The sequence below is a fragment of the Leptonychotes weddellii genome, chromosome 16 (assembly GCF_054177405.1).
Source record: "Leptonychotes weddellii isolate Sample4059 chromosome 16, ASM5417740v2, whole genome shotgun sequence".
Classification (NCBI taxonomy): domain Eukaryota; kingdom Metazoa; phylum Chordata; class Mammalia; order Carnivora; family Phocidae; genus Leptonychotes; species Leptonychotes weddellii.
Window position 1 is genome coordinate 9,116,613 of NC_138384.1, and position 20,212 is coordinate 9,136,824.

At 45.5% G+C, this 20,212-nt stretch overlaps 1 protein-coding gene and 1 non-coding gene across 3 annotated transcripts in view; one reads left to right on the plus strand and one right to left on the minus strand.

Moving 5' to 3' along the window:
* Positions 1-20,212, minus strand: part of VAT1L (vesicle amine transport 1 like) — a 141,785-nt gene that overhangs the window by 102,584 nt on the left and 18,989 nt on the right. For both annotated transcript variants that reach the window (XM_081806342.1, XM_081806343.1), the window contains exons 2-3: positions 16,910-17,039; positions 12,779-12,994 (exon numbers count right to left, since the gene is read on the minus strand). In XM_081806342.1, the coding sequence (XP_081662468.1) occupies positions 12,779-12,994; positions 16,910-17,039 (346 nt within the window). The remainder of the gene's footprint in view (positions 1-12,778; positions 12,995-16,909; positions 17,040-20,212) is intronic.
* On the plus strand, positions 13,678-13,818 carry LOC115944732 (small nucleolar RNA SNORA15). Its single transcript, XR_004079244.2, has one exon. It is a non-coding gene; the product is annotated as a small nucleolar RNA SNORA15 (small nucleolar RNA).

Genomic DNA, 20,212 nt, shown 5'->3' on the forward strand with positions numbered 1-20,212 from the left:
CCTGGGGGGTTTGCTGCTTCCTGAAGCCCACAATGAGCTTTCTTTCTCGCTTTTCACATAATTGCCTCCTTGTCTCTGCTTAAATGTCACTCACTCAGTGAGGTTGTCTTTCAGGATTCAATCTGCATCTTTCTTCCTGTTTATTCTCAATGATGGCATCTTGATCCTTTCTTTATGTGTATGTTATATAGATACATAATATATACATATACACATATAAAATATGCATATAGTTGTAGAGATACACATATGTAGAAAATATGTCTATATGTATATGTATTTGTTATCTGGCCTAGCTCCCTTACGTGCCACTGCATTCTAGATAGCTAGCATGCTGCCTAGCACATAGTAGATGCTCAGTAAAGGTCTGCTGAGTGATTAAATAGGATCTACCGCCTGCCTCATGTACTTTCTGGCAGAGGAAGCCTCCATCGTCCCCCTTCCTAGCCCCAGGCTTTGGATGCTGTCATCTTTCCATGCTGTGAGCCTGTGTGGCTGCAGGAGAACCCTGAGCAGCAGGGAGTAAGACTGGCCTGTGCTTGGCACCAGAAGGGGAGTCCAGGTCTTGGCATTGAACTCATAGCCGCTTCTCATCCTGGGGATGGGCTCTAGAGAACAGGGCTCCTTTCAGTGCCTTTTCTTGAGGCTTAAAATATTTGCCCTCCTTAATGCATTCCTCACTGGATGTATCTCCTAATCACCTAAATCCAGAATTTCAGCCTCCCTAGTGTAATTAACTCCCTGGAAGGGTTAGAACTTTTTGTGGGAGAACGCGAGGGCCCCTGGGAAGTAAGGATTGCCAGATACAATCCATATTTGCTAAACCTGGCAACCCTACTAGGATTGACCTTCTGTCGGAGCTCTGGGGAAGCGGGGAGTAACGTGGCCACCCCTCCAAGCTGGGTGGCTCGGTGCATACACACCACCTTGCCCCATCCCCATGCTTCTCTCCTGCCCTCCCACTGCCACCTGGCTGCTCAGGCCAACATGACCCTATAGGCCATCAGAAAAGACAGCTGGTAGCCTGGTAGCTTCGATGCTCCCAAAATAGGCAAGTAGGCAGAAGCCTCGACAGATGGGTAAACCTGTACCTGCTGTCACTTTCCTCGTTTCCTGGCCTTACGGTAGTGGTTTAAAACACACACTTGGAGAAAGACCCATCTGAGTGTGAATTCTATCTCCATCTTTGCCAACCACGTGGCTTCGGATAACTGACTTCACTTCAGCAGCCTTGGTTTCCTAAATCTCAAAGCGTGTTGATGATAATAGGCTATAACTCATAGGGTTGCTGTGAGCAGCAACAAAATAATGGGTGCAAGGCACTTGACAGCATGCTTGTAAAAAAAAGTCAAGAAAAAAATATATTTCCATGCCTAGTTTTCCATATATATATATATAATATAATACATAAAATTCATTAAAACTTGAGAAACTGGAATTTGGCAGTTAAAACATCATTCCCAACAGAACAATTAAAAATAGCTAAGTGGGTGTCATGTGGGGTCCTGCGCTGACTCCTTGGTCTGCATCTCCTTTTACTAGCAGATGCTAAAACACGTATAAGAGCTTTATTCCATTACTGTTATGTCTGAGGGAGGGCGTGACTTGGACACGTCACATTTACTGCCTGCTCACCTGGAGCTGCCATCTTGCTGAGGCTTCTCTCCCCTCCGGCTAACTGAGGGACCACAGCAGGAGCAGTGATGCAAATACAGGTGGGTCTGGAATCGAAGACTCACAACTTCTGTGCCAAGATAAACATACGCTAGCCTGGACCCATACAGAGGATTGAAATGAATGCTAATGCATTCCCGACATCTGTATTTCATGAGCCTTACACGTCACAGAGCACTGCACACCACGACAGTGATGTCTGTTTCCTCCTAAACTTCTGTTCTAAGTAAGCGCTCCATACCACAGGTTCTCAAAGTTGAGCTTGCATTGGAGTCTCTCGGGCGGCCTTGTTGAAATACAGATTGTGGGTCCCATCCCAGTTTCTGACTTGGTAGTAGGTCTGGGGTGAGGCCCAAGAACTGGCATTTCTAACAAGTTCCCAGGTGATGCTGATGGTCCAGGGACCACACTTTGGAAACCAGTGAATCAACTCATTGAACACTCACATCAACACTTCATGATGAGGAGGAGGAAGCTGAGGTCCCAAGAGTTTAACTTGCCCAAATAAAGAGAAATACACCTTTAGTCTTTTATTTGAGCTTCTCTTCTTTAAGCCGATCCCAGAATAACGTCACTTCTCTCTCCATGATGCTGCTGGCGAAGCCCACCACAGGGGCCTAAAGCCCAGGGCCCCGCTTACCCAGCTCAGGGCCATGTCATGAAGTTATTCCAATGTTGTGGCTGGCACGAGGACGGGACCAAAGCACAGAGTCCTGGATACTGCCCTCACTTGAAGTATTCTCATGAGGGAAGTTGGAGAGAACACTCTGGAAAACAGCCATCTCTAAGTCTGTGTCCCTGGTCAGTCCCTGACCCCCTCCATCTCTTCACCCTGTGGCAACACAGGAGCTTCTGAAAATGTCAACCCTGAGTTAAATCTCCGTTCAAAACCCTCTGTGACCCCGCGTGGCTTTTAGGGTAAGGATAGGGATAGAATTATCAACATGACTGCCATGTGGTCATTTATGTGCCACTCACTCACTGTCACTTCTTTCTCCTCTCATGCCATATGCTGGTCAGCTCCATGCACGTGTATAGATTCCCTGTCATTGCCCATTCTTGTCACCTGTCCCTCCTCTCCACCATGCTTACCTCCCCGTCTCTTCCTCATTGGTAGATACCAGCTCTAAGTTTCATTCCGAAGCACAGTATTCTCTGGTCCCCGGGAGCAGGTGCTTGAGTCCCGTGTTCCACAGTCACAGCCCTGTCCTGCCAGCAGGGATTCAGCGGCCTCTGGGAAATGTGCCTCATATTCACGGGGCTACAGGCTTTGGGGTGTAGGTGGGAAGAAGGAAGAAAGGAGAAAAAAGAGAAAGAGATGGAAGAAGAGAGACAGAAAGGCACCTAGAAAGAGAGAAGCAAGCGAGAGAGAGATACAGAGAAACAGAGAGACAAAGAGAAAGAGCCCAGGCAGAGATGAGAGAGAGACGGGTGGGGGGCTATGACCAAGTGTGATGATGGTGGGCTGGGAAGGATGGGGGCAGGGTCAGAGAAGGACCCCTTGTGTAAGCAAAGTATCCTGCTGCACAGTTGGGAAGCCCAAGTGCCTGTTGAACAGGGGTGAGGGGTGGACGGTGTTGAGTATCATGGAGTGAGCTGCAGGGGCCAGCCCGGGCGCTAGGGTACCAGACCCATGGCCGACACCCTGGTGGTGTCTGTGAGGACAGACAAGGCTGCTTCTTGCTAGGCTTCTCACTCTTTCCCAGCTGAACTGATTTTTCATCTTAACAAGGGCAATAATATTCTGAAAAGCAACTGTGGCCTTTTGGGCGTGTCACTGGGGAAGTGGATGGGTCCCCAGGGCGCTATAAACTCAGCCAAGACTAGCTCATGTGTTTGGCGTTCTTGGCATGTGTCCAAGGGCTAGAACTATGGAGCTAGATTTTCCTTAAAGTCTAATTATGTCTTCTGTGTTTGAGGAAAGCGATGTTTGAAAGGGGGCTTGTGTGGTGATCCCACTAGTCCCTGGGAACATCGAGCAGCTGGCTGGCTGTCAGGGAAGATCCACTAAGGGAGCATCTTGAGATGGGCTTTAGCTTCCTGTTGCTCCAGGTTTCAACCAGCAGCCACCAGCTGACTGGTTGCTGGCCACTGGCTTCTGGCTGTAAATGCCAGAGGGCTCTTAAGTAATATTCTCTAATCAGATAATGATAATAATAACGTGATGGTAATAATAATACTAATCATAGCTGCTGACGGTTGAGTTTTCTGGGCACCAGACAGCGTACAAAGCCCATTACATAATGCTCTTTTAAAACGCCACATAAAAACAATGAGATAGGTATTATACCCATTTTTTAACAGATGAAGAAACAAGGTCCCAGGAAGTTAAAGTACTTGTTCAAGGTCTCTCACCTGGAAACCAGAGAAGCTAGGATGAAAACCAGCTCTGAATCTGGTATCTGGGCCTTTATGTTCCATAACTTCAGTGCTGCCTTTTTGGCCCCCTTCTTTCCTCTTTCCCTTTTTCTTCCTTCATTCCCTCTACAAATATCTTTCAAGTGACACCACTGTGCCGGGTCCTGGCTCAGTGCTCAGGATACAGGGATAAAGAGGTCACACCATCCCTGCCTTCACCAACATGGCAGCCGGGGCTTACTTTCAACTGGATAGTTAATGTCAAGAGCAGTTCCGGGAGTGCTCAGTCTTCCTGACTCCTTGATTAGTTGGCCATGTCAGCAGAAGATCCTCCCCTCCTCCTGAGGATCCTTCAGTTCCTGAGCAACCCCAGGTCATCCTCAGCTCCTGGGGGAAAAGCCCACCAACAAAACCCATGGAGTGGACTCCCATTTCAGCTCAGGGCTTCTCTCAGCATTGCTAACCTGTCAGCACCACCTCATACTTGAAAACATGGGCTCTGTATTCAAAGGGGCTGAGCTCACACGCCAGTTCCTCTTCTTCATAGCTGTGTGACCTGGAGCAAGTTACTTAACCTCTCTGTGTCTCCGTTTCTTTCTCACAATGGGGACGTGATAGTATCTGCCTCATAGGCAGTGGATGGAAATGACTGGGCTCCATCTCTTTAGCCCTTATCCCCTTGTGAACTGATACATTTATTCAACTACGATTGAATGAATGAATTCCATCTCCGAAGCCAAATTTAACCTTTATAATATTTATGATAAAGATGGTTTCTTTGATCCTGTCATGATTTACTATAAAGGAGTTAAAAGCAACTAGAATAAAGACCAAATGAGGCTTTTGTAGACATAGACATAGCTTGGAAGAAGTGTTCCTACATATATTTTTTCTTAACCTAAAGCATATTGCTGACGTGAGGAATCCAAGCGCCACGTGCCGCCTCAGATGTTTCCAGAAGCAGGGAGGTGGGACGTTGCTTCATGACATGTCACTGAAGCACCTTTGACATTTAGGAAGGTGAGGGCCTTCTCCTTGGGGTCATCAGAGAACAAGCAGCTAGCCGTTCCAGAGTCCTCAAGCTGCAGCCTTGGCTGCTGGAGCTGCCGTACCATTTATCCTCATTACTTCGATTATTCATGAAGGATATGACAGAGCCACTTTGTTCTTTTTAAATTTTCAGAGGCTTCGTTTCCTAGTGTTGTAGCCCCTGGGGAGCAGGAGGTCCTGCTCTAGTGAAGTCCTCCGTGTCTGGGGTACAAGGTGGGGCAGGCAGAAGAAACGAGGGGAGGCACACACATTTCCGAGGCCGCTGCGGTGCTGTAGCACCAAGAGCCCTGGATCGGGAGTTCCCGGCCCTGGATATTTGCGCTCAAATTTGATCCTTCCTGCTAATGAACATTGCAGCCTTGGAAACAATACTGAACGCATTAACCTGGAAAATTATAATCGCCAGATTTCACTGGGTGTCTGTCCCGGGCCGAGCACTGCCCCAAGTTCACAAGTACCACCTCAGGCTGGCACTAATATCAGCCCATTTTACAGATGAGGAACTTGAGTGTTAGGGTGGTTGGGAAGGTGGGGCTGGGGTCTGACTCTAGAGCTCATGCTTCATCTCTTCACTGCCATGTGCCATCCAATGGGCTCCAATGGGGGAGAGCGGTTACAAGGGCTACGATGAGTTACGTTTTCAACGATTCTACTACATGGCTAGCGTTTGTTCGACATAAGTTGGTGTCTGTCTTTGTTTCCTTCCTGCCGTAAGGTCTCATGCATGTCATGCTACTTGGGGTGCTGAGGAATACAGGCTGAGCATAGCTGGACCATGGAATGATGGAGATGGTGATGGATGGGACAGCCACAGGGCCATGAAAAGGGCGCCTCATTCAATGAGTAATGCACACTGAATGCAGATTTTAAAAAACTCTGTAAAGAATACTCAGACTCTTGGATGTCATGAGCAAGATCACTGAGGACTGCTTAAGAGATTGAAATTTACAGGATCACCAGGAATGATTTTTATTTTCCCCTGGGATTAACTCCATGATGGGGCTCTCCTTAGCTCAGCAAATAACTCTTCTAGAACATAGAAAAATGGCCTACAACAGCTTTTTGATTCACAGGTGTTTACTGCACTTATTAAGTAGCAAGGAACAGGCACAAAAAAGAATAAGACCCAGGTGCTCTGACAGAGGGGGCTTATAGGTTGGGGGAGGGGATAAGATGAGCAAACCAACAAATAATAATCATAATGATAACAGCTAACACTTTGTATCTGGTCCTATGTTAAGTGCTTCCTAAGCATCAACTCATTTGATATAACAGAAACACTCTGCAGAGTAAATGTAATGTTAGTATTCCCATTATGTGAATGAGGGACCTGAGTAGCCTGCCTGAGGAGGTGGGCTTTAGTCCTAGACTGTCTACCTCCACGGTCCATGCCTACAGCATTACCCTGGGGATAGCAGAGGGAGGAGGGGGGTGCCGCCCGGGGATGCAGGAGAGCCAGATGCCCTGTGTGTGGAGTAATGGAAATGTGATGCTAGGTGCTATCTCAGGAATCAAGACAACAGGAGTTTCTTTTCTCCCCCTGCTTGCATAAAGTCTACATGGCAATGGGGCAGGGACAGGACAGGGCCTGAAAAGACAGGTCCTGAGCGGGTCCTGAGCAGGTGGAGGGTCTGCCATCTTTAACGTACGCTCCCAGGTCAGCCTCGCCATCTGCCAGGAAAGGGGAAGATAGAGAGCATGGAGGGTGCAAGTGACATGCATCACATGGCGTCTGCCATGTCCCATTGGCTTGAGCTCAGGTGTGTGCCCCAGCAGGACACAGGGGCAGGGGCGGGGGAAGGTGCCTGGAAAATGCTGTTGGTGGCTGGGCAGCCAGCTCAGCCACACACCTGTGGGGGCTGCAAGTCCTTCCGTGTTACTGAAAGAAGAGGGATGGGGGGAGGTGGCCAAAGAGAAAGACAAGGTCCAGAAGATGAGGGCCATTTGTGCCAAGAGGCTCAGGAGACTGAACTTGATCCTACCAACAGTGGGAGTCTCCGTGCGTTATAAGCAAGGAGTGACAAGAGCAGACCGGTGTGCTGGCTGCAAGCACAGAGCTGACCTAAGAGGGGAGACTGCACGGAAGGGCAATCATGTGCCCGCTGCAGCACAGGGGGTGAGAGAGGCAGGGGCCGTGAGAAAACCAGCAGGAGGTGGGGCAGGGAGAGGAGGGTGCATATAAGGAATGTCCTATTGTCTACAATTCTTCATACCTTCCCCTGCCTCTATTTCTCATGAATGCCCTACCCTCCATCTCCACTCTTGTCCAGTGTGCCTGCTTGTCATCCTGAGATCACAGTGCAATGCCACTTCCTTGGGGAAGCCCCCCCCTCCAGCTTCACCCCCCCTCCCCGCCTCTATCCCAGATCATTTCCCCTATTATAAGCACTATATCGGCTTGTACCTCCCTTTCAAGGGACTTGGCAAAGCTATTCATGTGATTATGTGAGTTCTCTGCCCACCTTTGATTAATAAGGCTTCTTGCTGAAAGGAGAAAATCTGATTTTTTTCTCTGTTGAATGCCTAGTGCCTAATCAGGGTGGGCCCCTATACCTCCGTGCTGAATGAGCAAATGAACGAATAAAGGAACGAAGGAATAAATCATAAGATATGGAAACTTATCGCATGCAGGAGAAGGGCTCCCCACGACTCCTGGGTTGCTGGCTAGGTTGGCTGGGTAGATGCTGGTGCCTTTCGTGATCAGTGATGATTTTGTTTTCAACAAAATATTCTCATGTAGTGATTCTGCAAGTGGTTGTGTCCTTTCTTTTTTTTTTTTCCCAAAGATTTTATTTATTTATTTGAGACAGAGAGAATGAGAGACAGAGAGCATGAGAGGGAGGAGGGTCAGAGGGAGAAGTAGACTCCCTGCCGAGCAGGGAGCCCGATGCGGGACTCGATCCCGGGACTCCAGGATCATGACCTGAGCCGAAGGCAGTCGCTTAACCAACTGAGCCACCCAGGCGCCCAGGTTGTGTCCTTTCTGCTAAAACAGAATAACTATCCGATACGTCCAAATCCTCCAACACACTGAGGACCCCTACTCTTCCCAGGCTCTGTCAGTTTAATGTCAACATGATGTATGGTCAGTCGGCCATTCAGAGAGGACCACATGAGGTGGGGGAGCCTCGGTATGCCCCCTCCAAAGATCCTGGCTCTCCCATCTGTGGCTGCTCCCTTACAGTGATGTGAATGGCACGGGGAAATGCCCCATCCATAATGAATAGAACTTAATAACTGAGTAGTAGCCCTTTAGGTCTGTCTGAAAGTTGAGCTCTGCTTTCCTTTCCAAGATCTGTGGCCCATCGCAGGCTGCTCCTCTCTGTTCAGATGACATGATGAAAAGGTAAAAGGACACCAAAAACTGGAAAGTATCAAATGTCAGACACAGTAATGTTGCTGTGCAGGAACTGAGCACATCCCAACCGAGATGCTCCAAGTTGTAGCAGCTTGTTAAATGGGACAGGCAGCAAAATCCTCGTCGTGAGTTCCTGACATGAGCCCCACTCGGTTGCTTATCTTGTAATTTTTCCTTTGAGAAATTGGAAGCCCATCTTCGACCGGATTCTAAAGATATGATCAGGGGCATCACCCTCTCAGGTCATCTGGGTCTGCTATTGTCAGGGGGGAAGTGTCTTCAAAGATGAGACAGAGCAGTGTAGACACTTGGGCGATTCCATTGACAAAGTAACCTGCTCTGGATCGAATTATTTTCCTATGCAGTGCCCCACCCCTTAATCCGAGGTTGGTTTTTTTTTTTCCACGATTTCAGCTACTCGTGGTCAACCTGGGTCCAGGTCCAGAAGCAGATGATCTTCCTTCTGACCATAGGTCAGAAGGTCAGTAATAGCCTAACGCTACATCCCAATGCCTATGTCATTCACCTCATTTCAGGCCATCATATAGGCATTTTATCATCTCACATCCTTACAAGAAGGGTGGGTACAATACAATAAGGTATTTTGAGAGAGAGACCACATTCATATAACTTGTATTACAATATACTGTTGCAGTTATTCTATTTATCACCATTGTTGTTCATCTCTTACTATGCCTAATTTATAAATTAAACTTTATCATAGGTGTGTACAGATAGGAAAAAACACGGTCTACATAGGGTTTGGTACATCTGCAGTTTTGCTGGGGGAGGGTCTTGGAATGTATCCCCCTTGGATAAGAAGGGATTGCTGTGCTGTATTAGTGTCCTTCAGAATTATAGCTTAGGCTGGCATTCCTCACATTCTGTCTGCAAATTCCCCAGCCTTTGATAAAAATCAGACAGAAGTCTTGGTGCCATTAGAACTGCAAACTTCATATTAACTCGAGTTAGGAAACTTTATCCTAATTAGGTTTTTTTGTTTTTTTAGAGAGGGGGAGTGGGTGGGGGGGATGGGCAGAGGGAGAGGGAGAGAGAGAGAATCTTAAGCAGGATCTACACGCAGTGCAGACCCCAACATGGGACTCGATCTCATGACCCTGAGATCATGACCCAAGCCAAAATCAAGAGTTGGAGGCCTAACCAACTGAGCCCCCCAGATGCCCCCATCCTAATTAGGTTTAATCTTTGTCATCTCATCAACATCAAGTGAGAAAACATGTACCTGGACCACAGCTCTTGGCTCTACAGTTAACACTGGGTAGAGGTTGAACAAATATTTGTCAAACAAATGAATAAATGAAGGAATGAATGATTTGGGTTCTCCCAACATTCCGGGTTGTTGAATGGAGAGAATAGGTTTTGGAATTAGCCAGATTTGGGTGTGAACCCTAGTTCTGCTGCTTGCTACTTATATTTTTTTCAGGCCCCTGTGGGCCCTCCGCAGTGAGAAGGGAGGCAGCCGAGAGAATCTGGCTGTATTCATTTCCTATTGTTGCTGCAATGAGAGCTAACCACAAATCACCACAAATAGTGGCTCCCAAAACAGAACAAAACAAAACAAACCCAACCCAGTTGTATATATTTTGTTCTGGAGATCACAAGTCCAAAATGGATTTCACTAGGCTAAAATCAAAGTGTTAGTGGGGCTTTGTCCGTTCTGGAAGCTCCAGGGGGAGAGCCCATTTCCCTGTCTTTTCCAGCATCTAGACACTGCCCACATGCCTTGGCTTGTGGTCTCTTCCACCATCAGCAAAGCCAGCAGTACAACATCTTTAAATCTCTTTCTGACTCTTCTACCCCCTTTTCCATCTGTAAAGACCCTTGTGATGACATTGGGCACCCCTGGATCATCCAGTCTGATCTATCCATCTGAAGGTCTTTACCTTAATCACATCACAAAATTCTTTTGCCAGGCAAGGTAAACTACTCACAGGTGCCAGGGATGAGGACATGGATGTCAGCGGGAGGTCATAATCCTGCTACCACAGCAATCACGAGCCAGAGGCCACACTTAGCAGATTTGTTCAACAGTGGCGGGTGAGAAGCACCTTCCTTCCTCCTCAGCGTACCCCAGATAGCACCTAAAAAGCACTCCCTAGGGAGTCCCCCGCACCATGAGAGCAGCGTCTCCTTGTTTCCTTGGGAGGAATCTAGCTCTGCCTGGGGGTGTCTCACTGCTCTTTCCACTGTGGGGCAATGGAATGGTCTGGGCTCTCCCTAGGACTCCTTGATTTTTGTAAAATAGCATTAGCTCCACCCAGCTTGGTTGTATTCACCCACATGGATGTGCACTTGGCTAAAAATCTTTCCTCTAATGGCCACCTTGAACTCAGTGTTGCACACCACCAATCAAATCTTGGTTGGGAGAAACACCATTCGAGGAGACCCACCTGAGAGTTGGGCCGTCCAATGACACCTTTAAACTCTCCGTAGGTTAAACCACACCACATCCTTTTGGCCCCAGGATATCTGCTTTCACTAAGTGTTGCTTTACTTTGGTGCTGTTAGATAACATTCGGGGCACACCATAAGAAAAAGCATCACAGAAATAGTTGCATTTATTATAACAGTTTTGTGGAGGATGGTTTATTGCATGTTGGCCTACATTTCCTATGAGAAACAACAGAGAAATACTTCCAGTCTCCGAACCCAGGACTAGCTATGGTTTCCCCCGCTAACTGTTTTGTTTTCCTCAAACGAACACCACCTCCTGTGGCTGGTTGTTTTTCCCTCTTTGCGCTCACCATTAGGAAGAATCTGCAGCAAAGCTTTAGGACATGAGTCTGCATTTATGGGCACCCACTTCTCTTCCAACCTCACTGTCCCTTCCCCGTTTGCCTTCATCTGTTTCACATTTTGGATCTTATTGTTTTAGTGTCTAGAAGCCCAGAATAAGGCATGCTAAAAACTTTTTTTTATCTCCCAAGATTTTCTTCCCTTTTGTGAGACACATGCCCCTGATACATTCCTCTTTGTTCCAGGAACAAACTCAAAATTAAAAAAAAAACCACACACACATGAAAGGAAACCTCATCAGTGCCAATGTTTAAACACTGGTCCCCAGCAGAACTGGGTTCAGCACCACTGTAGAGACTGGAGCTTATATTGACAATACGAAAACAAGTCTCCTGCACTTCGTATGCTGAGCACACGGAGACCATAAATGCCAACATTCTAGATGGCTTGCTTGCTGGTAGTAGATTCACTGGCACTGAAATCCATTTCTTTTCTAAGGATGTTTAGCTTTTATTATATCTTTACTCATGGTCAGAAGACATCACCACATTTGCTAATGAGATGGAAGGTATTCCTCATAAAGAAACGCGCTTTACACCAGGTAGGGTTTTGATGGCCATAGAAAGCCAAGATAAGAAAAAAATTAATGTTGGCCGAACTTCCAATGAAAACATCTTTGAGATAGACCCAAACATACGAGTTCATTTCTGAGCTCATCAAGCCACAGAACCCCAGTACTGAGAGCAAGTCCTACTAAAGGCTGTATTATGAACTTCTAACCCATAGAATCCAGAACATAGTATGTGTTCAGTAAATACTTGTTGAATGAATGAGTCATACCTCTCATGCTCAGAAAGACTCAAGTTCTACTTGGACCCCCACAGATCGTGATGGAAACACATTCCTTGCTGTGTGGCGGGTGTGCAGTAGGGACTGACTGACTGGCACTGAGACATATCCAAACCATAGAAGAAATTTCTGCCATTCCTGAACTGCAAGGCAGCAATTTTGTATTTCCATTATTTCTCCCCTTATCAAAGACACACCTGACAGGTGATATTAGCATGTCCAATGATTCTCACAGATATTCTTAGGTTTATGCCTAATTACCAGTGTGCTAATACAATCTCCATTCACCTCTCCCACTCAAGAAAATATATCAGAACACAAACGAATAAGGATGTCATGAATATGGGAACAACGTAGAATCCATGGCAATTTATCGAAGAAGTAAGTCATCCACCATTTTGGTGTTTCAGATAATAGCAGTAGTACGTGACTAGTGAGGCATTGCACAATGATTGACCAACGGTCCAATGTGATACCAAGACTGAAACCATCTCTGAGACCCACTGAGTCCTAACATGCCATCTTGGAGACCTCTCAGACTCCAGAGGCTCATCCTACCCCCAACACCGTCATCTGTCTGAGCTCTGCCACGCACGTGAGCTTCATCCAGAACCACAGAGATCATCGCTACTAATGGACGTAGCTCACATGGGAATCTCACTGTCAACTGGGGATCCGTCCACTTTCACCATTATGATTTTAAGGAAGAGGACGCACAACCAACCAACTTACCACGCCGCCGCCAGCAGAGTGCACGAGCACAGACATTCCTTCTCGGAGGTTGGCAACTTCGAAGAGCATCATATAGGCTGTGACGAAGTTCATGGGGAATGCAGCAGCCTCCGAGAAGCTCATGTCATCTGGGATCTTGTAGACAAATTCCACCGGCGTGCAGACCACCTCTGCCCAGGCATTGTAATTGACAAATGCCATGACACGGTCCCCGATCTGGGAATGGGGAGGCATAGGGTTAATGGAAGCTTCTTACTGTTTTTTGAAAGATTTCTGAAATCCTCTTGAGAACCTAGGGGAAATTATAGATTCCTTCCCAGAAAAAAAAAAAACAACAACCAAACCCTCAAATATGCTCACTCTCACCTGCCTGCCAATTCCAAGGCACTCGTGGATGCTCTGAAGCCCATCTATGAAAACTTGCTGGGGGCCATGAAAGCCAGGTTCTCTACCCCTCTTCCCAAGCATAAATGTACAATGTCGTCACATCATACACCGTGGCATGTTAGTGTCAGAAGCTCATTTTACCGACTCAACCTCTCTGTTTTGGAGTTGAGGAGAACTAAGCCATAAGGAAATTTAAATGGGCAGAGCTGGGAGTAAACTCCACTCTCACTTGTTTTCTGCCACTCCATAGGGATTCCCTGCCAGGCTAGTTTACTGGGGCATTTGCATCAAAGGTTAGCACTGGATTACTGATCACAGTAGTTGTGAGATGTGGTGCATCCGAAGAGCTGCGTAAATCTAAGTGCAGGAGACTGAATGAGAACAACCAGACTTAGAGCAAAACAGGAGGGTGCCATGGGCTGTGATGAACAACTAGTCCTTTTTTGGACATGTGTTATACGGTAGGCATTGTCCTAAGGACGTCACCTAATCTTTACAAAACCCCTATGAAGGCATGGCTGAATACTGTGTTCTTTTTATCAATTGTTTACATAGCCAGACATCATGAAGAAAAGGCATTCTTACCTTTAAAGTGGTTATGACAGAGTGCCAAGTTTTTTCATAGCACATCATTAGTAAAGGGAAATACAAATAAGTGAACTGATAGTAATAGCTTGTATGAGCTGCCAAGTGCTGGTGAAGTTGAACCACTCTGCTGTTTGATGTTAGTTGCTTGGACTATGACTTTCAAACACAATATTCAAATTGCTGTGGTCAGAGTGAATTTTTAATAAATGAATGGCTTTCATATGCATGTGCTTTAGTTTTATATATTTATAACTGAGTCTCCTGTGTTATTTTTTCTGTAGCTTACTCAACAAACAACAACAAAAGCCTCCTATGAGATGGGTCCATAAGAGCTCACATTACAGATGAATGGTTATAGATTTTACAGACATTGAAATTGAGGCCAAGAGAGATGAAAGCACATGCCCAAGGTCATGTAGCTAGGGAGTAGCTGAGCCAGGATTTGAGTCTCACAAGGCTTACTCCAGATATAAATGATTAATTCATCACACCTGGGGTAAGCGCTACAAAGAAGACAGAGTTCTCAAAGGGTGTACACCAGCGGGACCGACCACCTCTGGGAATATTAGTGTAACTCTTTACGTTTCTTCTGCTGTAAAATGAGTATATTAGGAAACGGTCCTTACGGAAATGAAGTAACACAATATGCACACAGCGTACTTGGTGTGATGCATATAAGGTGAAGAAAGAGCAACCAGTGTTAACTCTTAAAAAGAACAGACTGGTTTCTGGTCTCATGGAACTCACAGCTCAATGATCACATGCTAAACACAGACCCACTGTATCTAACGAAGCAGAAGGAACAGCTGTCTAATGAAGGAACCGATGGAAAGGAGAGGCTGTCCCATCAGCAGTGAGTGTCCTAATCCCTGGAAGGGCTGAAGACCAACTGATGAATGTTGGGAGTTATCATCTTAAATGCAACCGCTTGGACCAGAGGATAACCAAGGTCTAACACCGGCATCCTCTTTTGCACAAAATCGTGCAAACCCAAAGATACATAGTACCGCAGAGTAGCTGATGGCTTCAAGTGTCAACACAGAGGGCAGAGAAGAATAGTTCAACCACCTCGACAGTGACAGTCCCAGCCATCCCAGCAGGGCTAACCGCTCTAGGGCTCTCCTTCAACTTTGCGCCATCACTTCCTTATAAATATGGCACGAGTGGCTTAGCCGTCACATCAGCCCTAGCCCGAGTCCAGAGGTAGGCAGCTTTTTTTTTTTTTTTAAATATCCAGTCCACCTCATTATTTGATTTTGTTAATAAAAAAAAATTAGTCCTGGGCGACTGAGCCCCAATTATTCCTATACTGCTGTGCCTCTGGAGACAACTTTTCAAGCCTCCCTTGCAATGCATCAAACCAGGAGAGCTATTCAGTGTGCTGCCCCGTGATACTCCATCTCCGACATGGTTGAAAACCTTAAGTCAAAATTTTAGGGGGAATATTAGTATTGGTTTTCCCCCAAGTCACACCCAGATTGGAAACCTGTAGGTGGCTTCTTTCATTTGTTTGTGCAGCTGAAAGTCACTGGAGGGGAGTGGAGGTGAAGGGTAGGATTGACAATAAGTAAGCCAGGCCTAAGCAGCAGAAGAGAGATCACATATAAGGGAAAAAATATATAATCGAGCATTGTATGTCCTCCTTCTAAACCAGGGCCAACGACATCCCTATCTACTGTTATATTCCAAAATAATGGATTACTTATGCAAGGCTCAGGATTAATAGCGATAGGAGTATGATCTTTTCCTTTAGGACCAGGTAGAGGAACAGATACTATTTCTCATACGCAGCACTTTCAGGGAGAGATGGTGCTGCCTCTGGTTATATTGCTTACCTGGGAACAGAAATGCAAAGTCATATGAAAGAAAGGAAGAAGTGCATTTACTTCTTTCTTAACACTTTACTGCTGTATTATCTGGAAACCAGTGACAAAAAGACTGATGTGTGGGATGAGATTTTCAGACATTCATCCCAGGGAATTTGGAACATATTGATATTTTCAGAGTGTATTGAGGCTCAAATGCACTGAGCCTGAGCAGCAGGCTCCAATTCAATGCCAAGGTCATTTTGGCATTGCATTTATAGGATTTTCCATTCTGCATTTAGCTCTGCAGCATTTACAGGTTGGGAGCAGGGGTGAAGATCTGGTGACTTGAATCCATGTTCATCTACCTTTCTGGCCTCCCTGGAAACAACTGTACTCTTCTGAACTTCATCTTCCAAGGGAAAATAACAATCTTTACCTAACAGCGTTGTGGCAAGGCTGAAGAAGGATGACTTGCCATGTTTCTGGTTATGGTGGATTCTCAAATGTTAGCTCTGTTCACTTCTCCCTGGGGAAACACTTAAGTTATGAGCAAGAGCTCTTGTACCTGATTGGCACTGGTTTTTCTCACTCCAAACTGCTGCAATTTTGTGTGATTGATTTGCCCACAGTTTTTAGAGACTGGATTCTATTTGATTTGCATTACAGTGGTAGGAAGGGTCATATATCTTTTCATCGATTAAAAATTTTTTATTATGGAGAATTTCAAACACGTACAAAATAGTCAGAAACATATAATAACCCTTTTTATCCATTGCCCTCTTCCCAAAGCAATCAACCCATGGCCAATTCTGTTTCATTGGCAGGTACCTCTACCCTGTGCCTTTAAAATCATCATTCAAAAATGTCACTTTCCCAGTGTCTGAAAGAATCATTTATAAATGATTACTTAAATGCGTCAGTTAAGTAGATATTTAAAGGAACCAAATTATGAAATACAGAGGATATTTCTCCCCAGCCTGTATGTTTTATAGTTGGTTTTTGAGCCTGAGGTGGTGGGAAAATGGGAGCCATGGGGAGGGTGAGGGGGTATGCACACCTAGTTAATCCAGATATTCTTGTTAACAGCTGTATTACATGAACAAAAGGAAAGACAAATTTTTCCCTGGCCACTTCACCAGGCTGTTCCCCGGAGCAACCAAGATGGTACACGAGAAAGGCATGAAAATGATAGGAAAATCCTATCATTTATAAATGTGTTAATAAAACCTACCAATAAGATGACAATAATAACACACACCATAGATTCAAACATTTTTTTCATTATCTTTTATATCTCAACAGATTCCAAATAGATAATACTTTTTTCCATCATTAGTCAACACATTACCTCGTATCCTTTCACGCTGTCCCCCAGAGCTTCAACAATCCCAGAACACTCAAATCCTGGCACCAGGGGAGTCTTGGGAGGGTTGTCGATGTTCCCCTGTCGCACCATCAAGTCAATGAAGTTTAAACCACTGTGAATGGCAAATGTGAAAAGAGAGACATTCAAAATGGAATCCAAGAGAATACACTTGGCTTGACTTTTCTTCCATCCCCTTCTTGGCCCTCTCTCCCTTCCCCCATTCCTCTCTCTTGTCTTTTTTTTTTTTTTTCTTTCTTGCAAAATAGGCCTAAGAGCAGTCACTTGACTGGATGTCACTAATAAAGCAAAAACAATTATCTCTACAGACAAGGAATGCTTCCCTGGCAGTTAGAATAGCCACTGCAGATGTTACCCTCTGATTTAAAAGACAGCCCCTTTGTCCTCTCTCAGAGCCTGCTTACTCCTACTCTAACAACACGTATTGGCTGGCCTGGTCATTAGCCATGCTAGCACTTCCTTAAGGGTAAAGAATATACTAGGAAGAAGTTATAAGAAGACTCATGGAAAGCAGCCAGACACAATGGCCATCAGCCAATCTATGAGAAAGAGAGAGAGAAAAGGCAAATTTAAAAGGCCTCAAAACAACTGTCACCGATCAGTCAGCACACAAATTCCTCCCAGCACTGTGCCATACACAGTGAATATGAGCGAATATGAGCCATCAAGGGACTACATTACATCCAACCGGGGGACTTCACTAGAAGTGAGATCAAACAGATGAACCAATGGATTAATACTGCAGGGTTTGTTTCAAAAATCTTAGTTCTCTCTGGTTGAGAAAAGGGACTAGGTTTTTTCTATTAACATTTATTTTGAAATAGGAAAGTTATTAAAATGTATTAAGCCATCACCTTGGAAAACCATATACTTGATTTTAATGATAACATCAATGCTCCAAACTGTTGTTTTCTTTTTAAGAGCTAGTCTTGGAAACCGCTTTGAACACTCATTTTCTAATCAAATGAGAAAACACATCCCACTGAACACGTATTTTTTCGCAGGATGCTCTAATGTACTTCCTGTTTTCATAAGCCGCCATTCTAAGAAAGACTCGGGTTATAGGAACCAAACTCCTTGGTCTGGCCCAAGGTCCATTAGTGTATGGCCACAGCTTCTTTTCCAATCAAGATGACTCAAACTACTTTTAAAACACAACTTGCCCATTCCTTCCTCGGCCTCTTTGGAGCCTAGGAAACATCAAATTCTACTTAGATCTCCTGGTCATCAGTCTCCCCCACAGAGAATGGGTAATGATGAGGAGGATGACTTCCTTGAAAGGTGGGTTCATGGGTGGCCACGTTCTCAAGGTTTTCCTGGTCACACATCAGGCAAGTTTCACAGTTGCCCCAGCTGAACTATCTCTAATGCGTGTCCTCCTCAAAGGCAGCTGCATGCCTCTTATTTCTTTGCTTCCAGAGTGCCTGGCATGCATCAGGCCCACAGCAACATGGTAGGTACTCAAGTGACATCTGCTGAATGAGCAATATATTCATGACTATTCAAAGAGAGGTGCTGCCAGTGTGAGTACTAACTCCGTTCAAAAAGTGGCCACGGGATGCTCAGAGGAATGGACACGTTTCGGAAATGTGCTCGTAGACTTCCAGAGATCCTACGCTTTGATGGTGAACAGTTCATAGGGTCACTGATCAACCACATTGTTCTCCAATAGCACGGCCAGTTTCTTAAGAGCTTGGAGAGGCCTGGGCACCAGTCCCGATTCCACCAACTTCACCCGCGTCACCTTGGACCAGTTCCTTAGCCTCTCTGAGCCTCCATTTCCTGGTTGGTAGTACTTGTCTCACAGGGGTGTCAGGAAAATGAATGACAGGTAAACACCTAAGTAGGATGCCAGCTACATAGTAAGTATCCAATAAACGCTAGCATTTAAATGTGCATCTTCTCTTAAGAAAGCAGAAGTACGTGATACATTTTAGGAAGACTCCCATTAAACAAGAGTTAAAAACAGTTTCAGAGCTGCGATGGAAAAACTTGGCTACCCACAAGCTTTGCTTGTGTGAAACAGTCCATTTTCCAATACAATCAAATAAATAAAGCATCACCACATAACAATAAAAGGAATTTCTATGTCCCAAATCAAGCACTCCATCTCTTGCTGCATGCATATTTTAGCTCACTGTGTTTTCCTTTGCGTGAAAACCTATGATTTCCCAAGACCCTGATGGAGAAATGCCAGAAGAAATTACTTGACAGTTCTGTAAACATGCTAACCCCCTGGAGAAGGTTTTGTCCTAGACGCTTGTTATGCTGTTCAATCAGGCTGCCTTGGACCCCCATCCAGCATGAAGTGAGCACGCTGATTGTAAACCGAGAGCCAGCTACTCAAATCCATTGAGAAAGGCTTAGTAAGACTGACTTTATAAAAGCCCATAGCATCCCATCCATTTCCACAGTGAGGCAAGCGGCAATTCTACTGGGGTCATGGAGAACGCCACCCATCTTCAGGAAAGAAATGTGAAGTGGCTATATTCCAGGGGATGGGGGATGGGTCAGTGTTCATCTCCACACAGAGAGGTGGTGAACAGTTGTTAATGGAGTACCTTTACATGTTGTACCAGACCTAGTTCAAGGGCCTGCCCACGCACCTGCTCCTGAGATGGATGCAGCTAGCATTTACTGAGGGTTCAGTTTCTGGCAGGAACTGTGCTAAGTGCTTTACTTCATTATTTAAGACTCAACAATACTCCTATGGGGTACGAATTATCACACCCATTTTTCAGATGAGAAAACAGACTGAGCAAGAGTCAGTAACTTGCTGAAGGTCTCATCTTTAGAAACTGTCAAAGTCAGGATTTGAATGCAAGCAAAGTCTAGAACTTGAACCCTTTACAAAGAATGCCTCTTTATGGGAACTTCACCCATAGCCCTGGCTGAAGCAGCATGTCCAAGGGGCCATGTTTATAACTTATCTCTTTGATAGTTGATTGCACCAGTGGTGGGCCCATTGTTGGAGGAGTGGCCATTCCTAACCTAAGCAGGAATCCATTGCTTCATATAAAATAAATAAGCTGATCTAAGAACTGAGCGTTCTCTCAAAAACTCTGAATTAGGAAACATGCAGCAAGAAAACAACTTATCGTCAGAAAGGACATCAAAAGATAAAACTGAGCTAGAGGGACCTATTGACCTGCACTCTGGGGAAGCAGAAGTGAAAAAGCCAGTAGGTAGGGAGAAGCCTGGGTGGCTCAGTCGGTTGAGCGTCTGCCTTCAGCTCAGGTCATGATCCCAGGGTTCTGGGATCGAGTT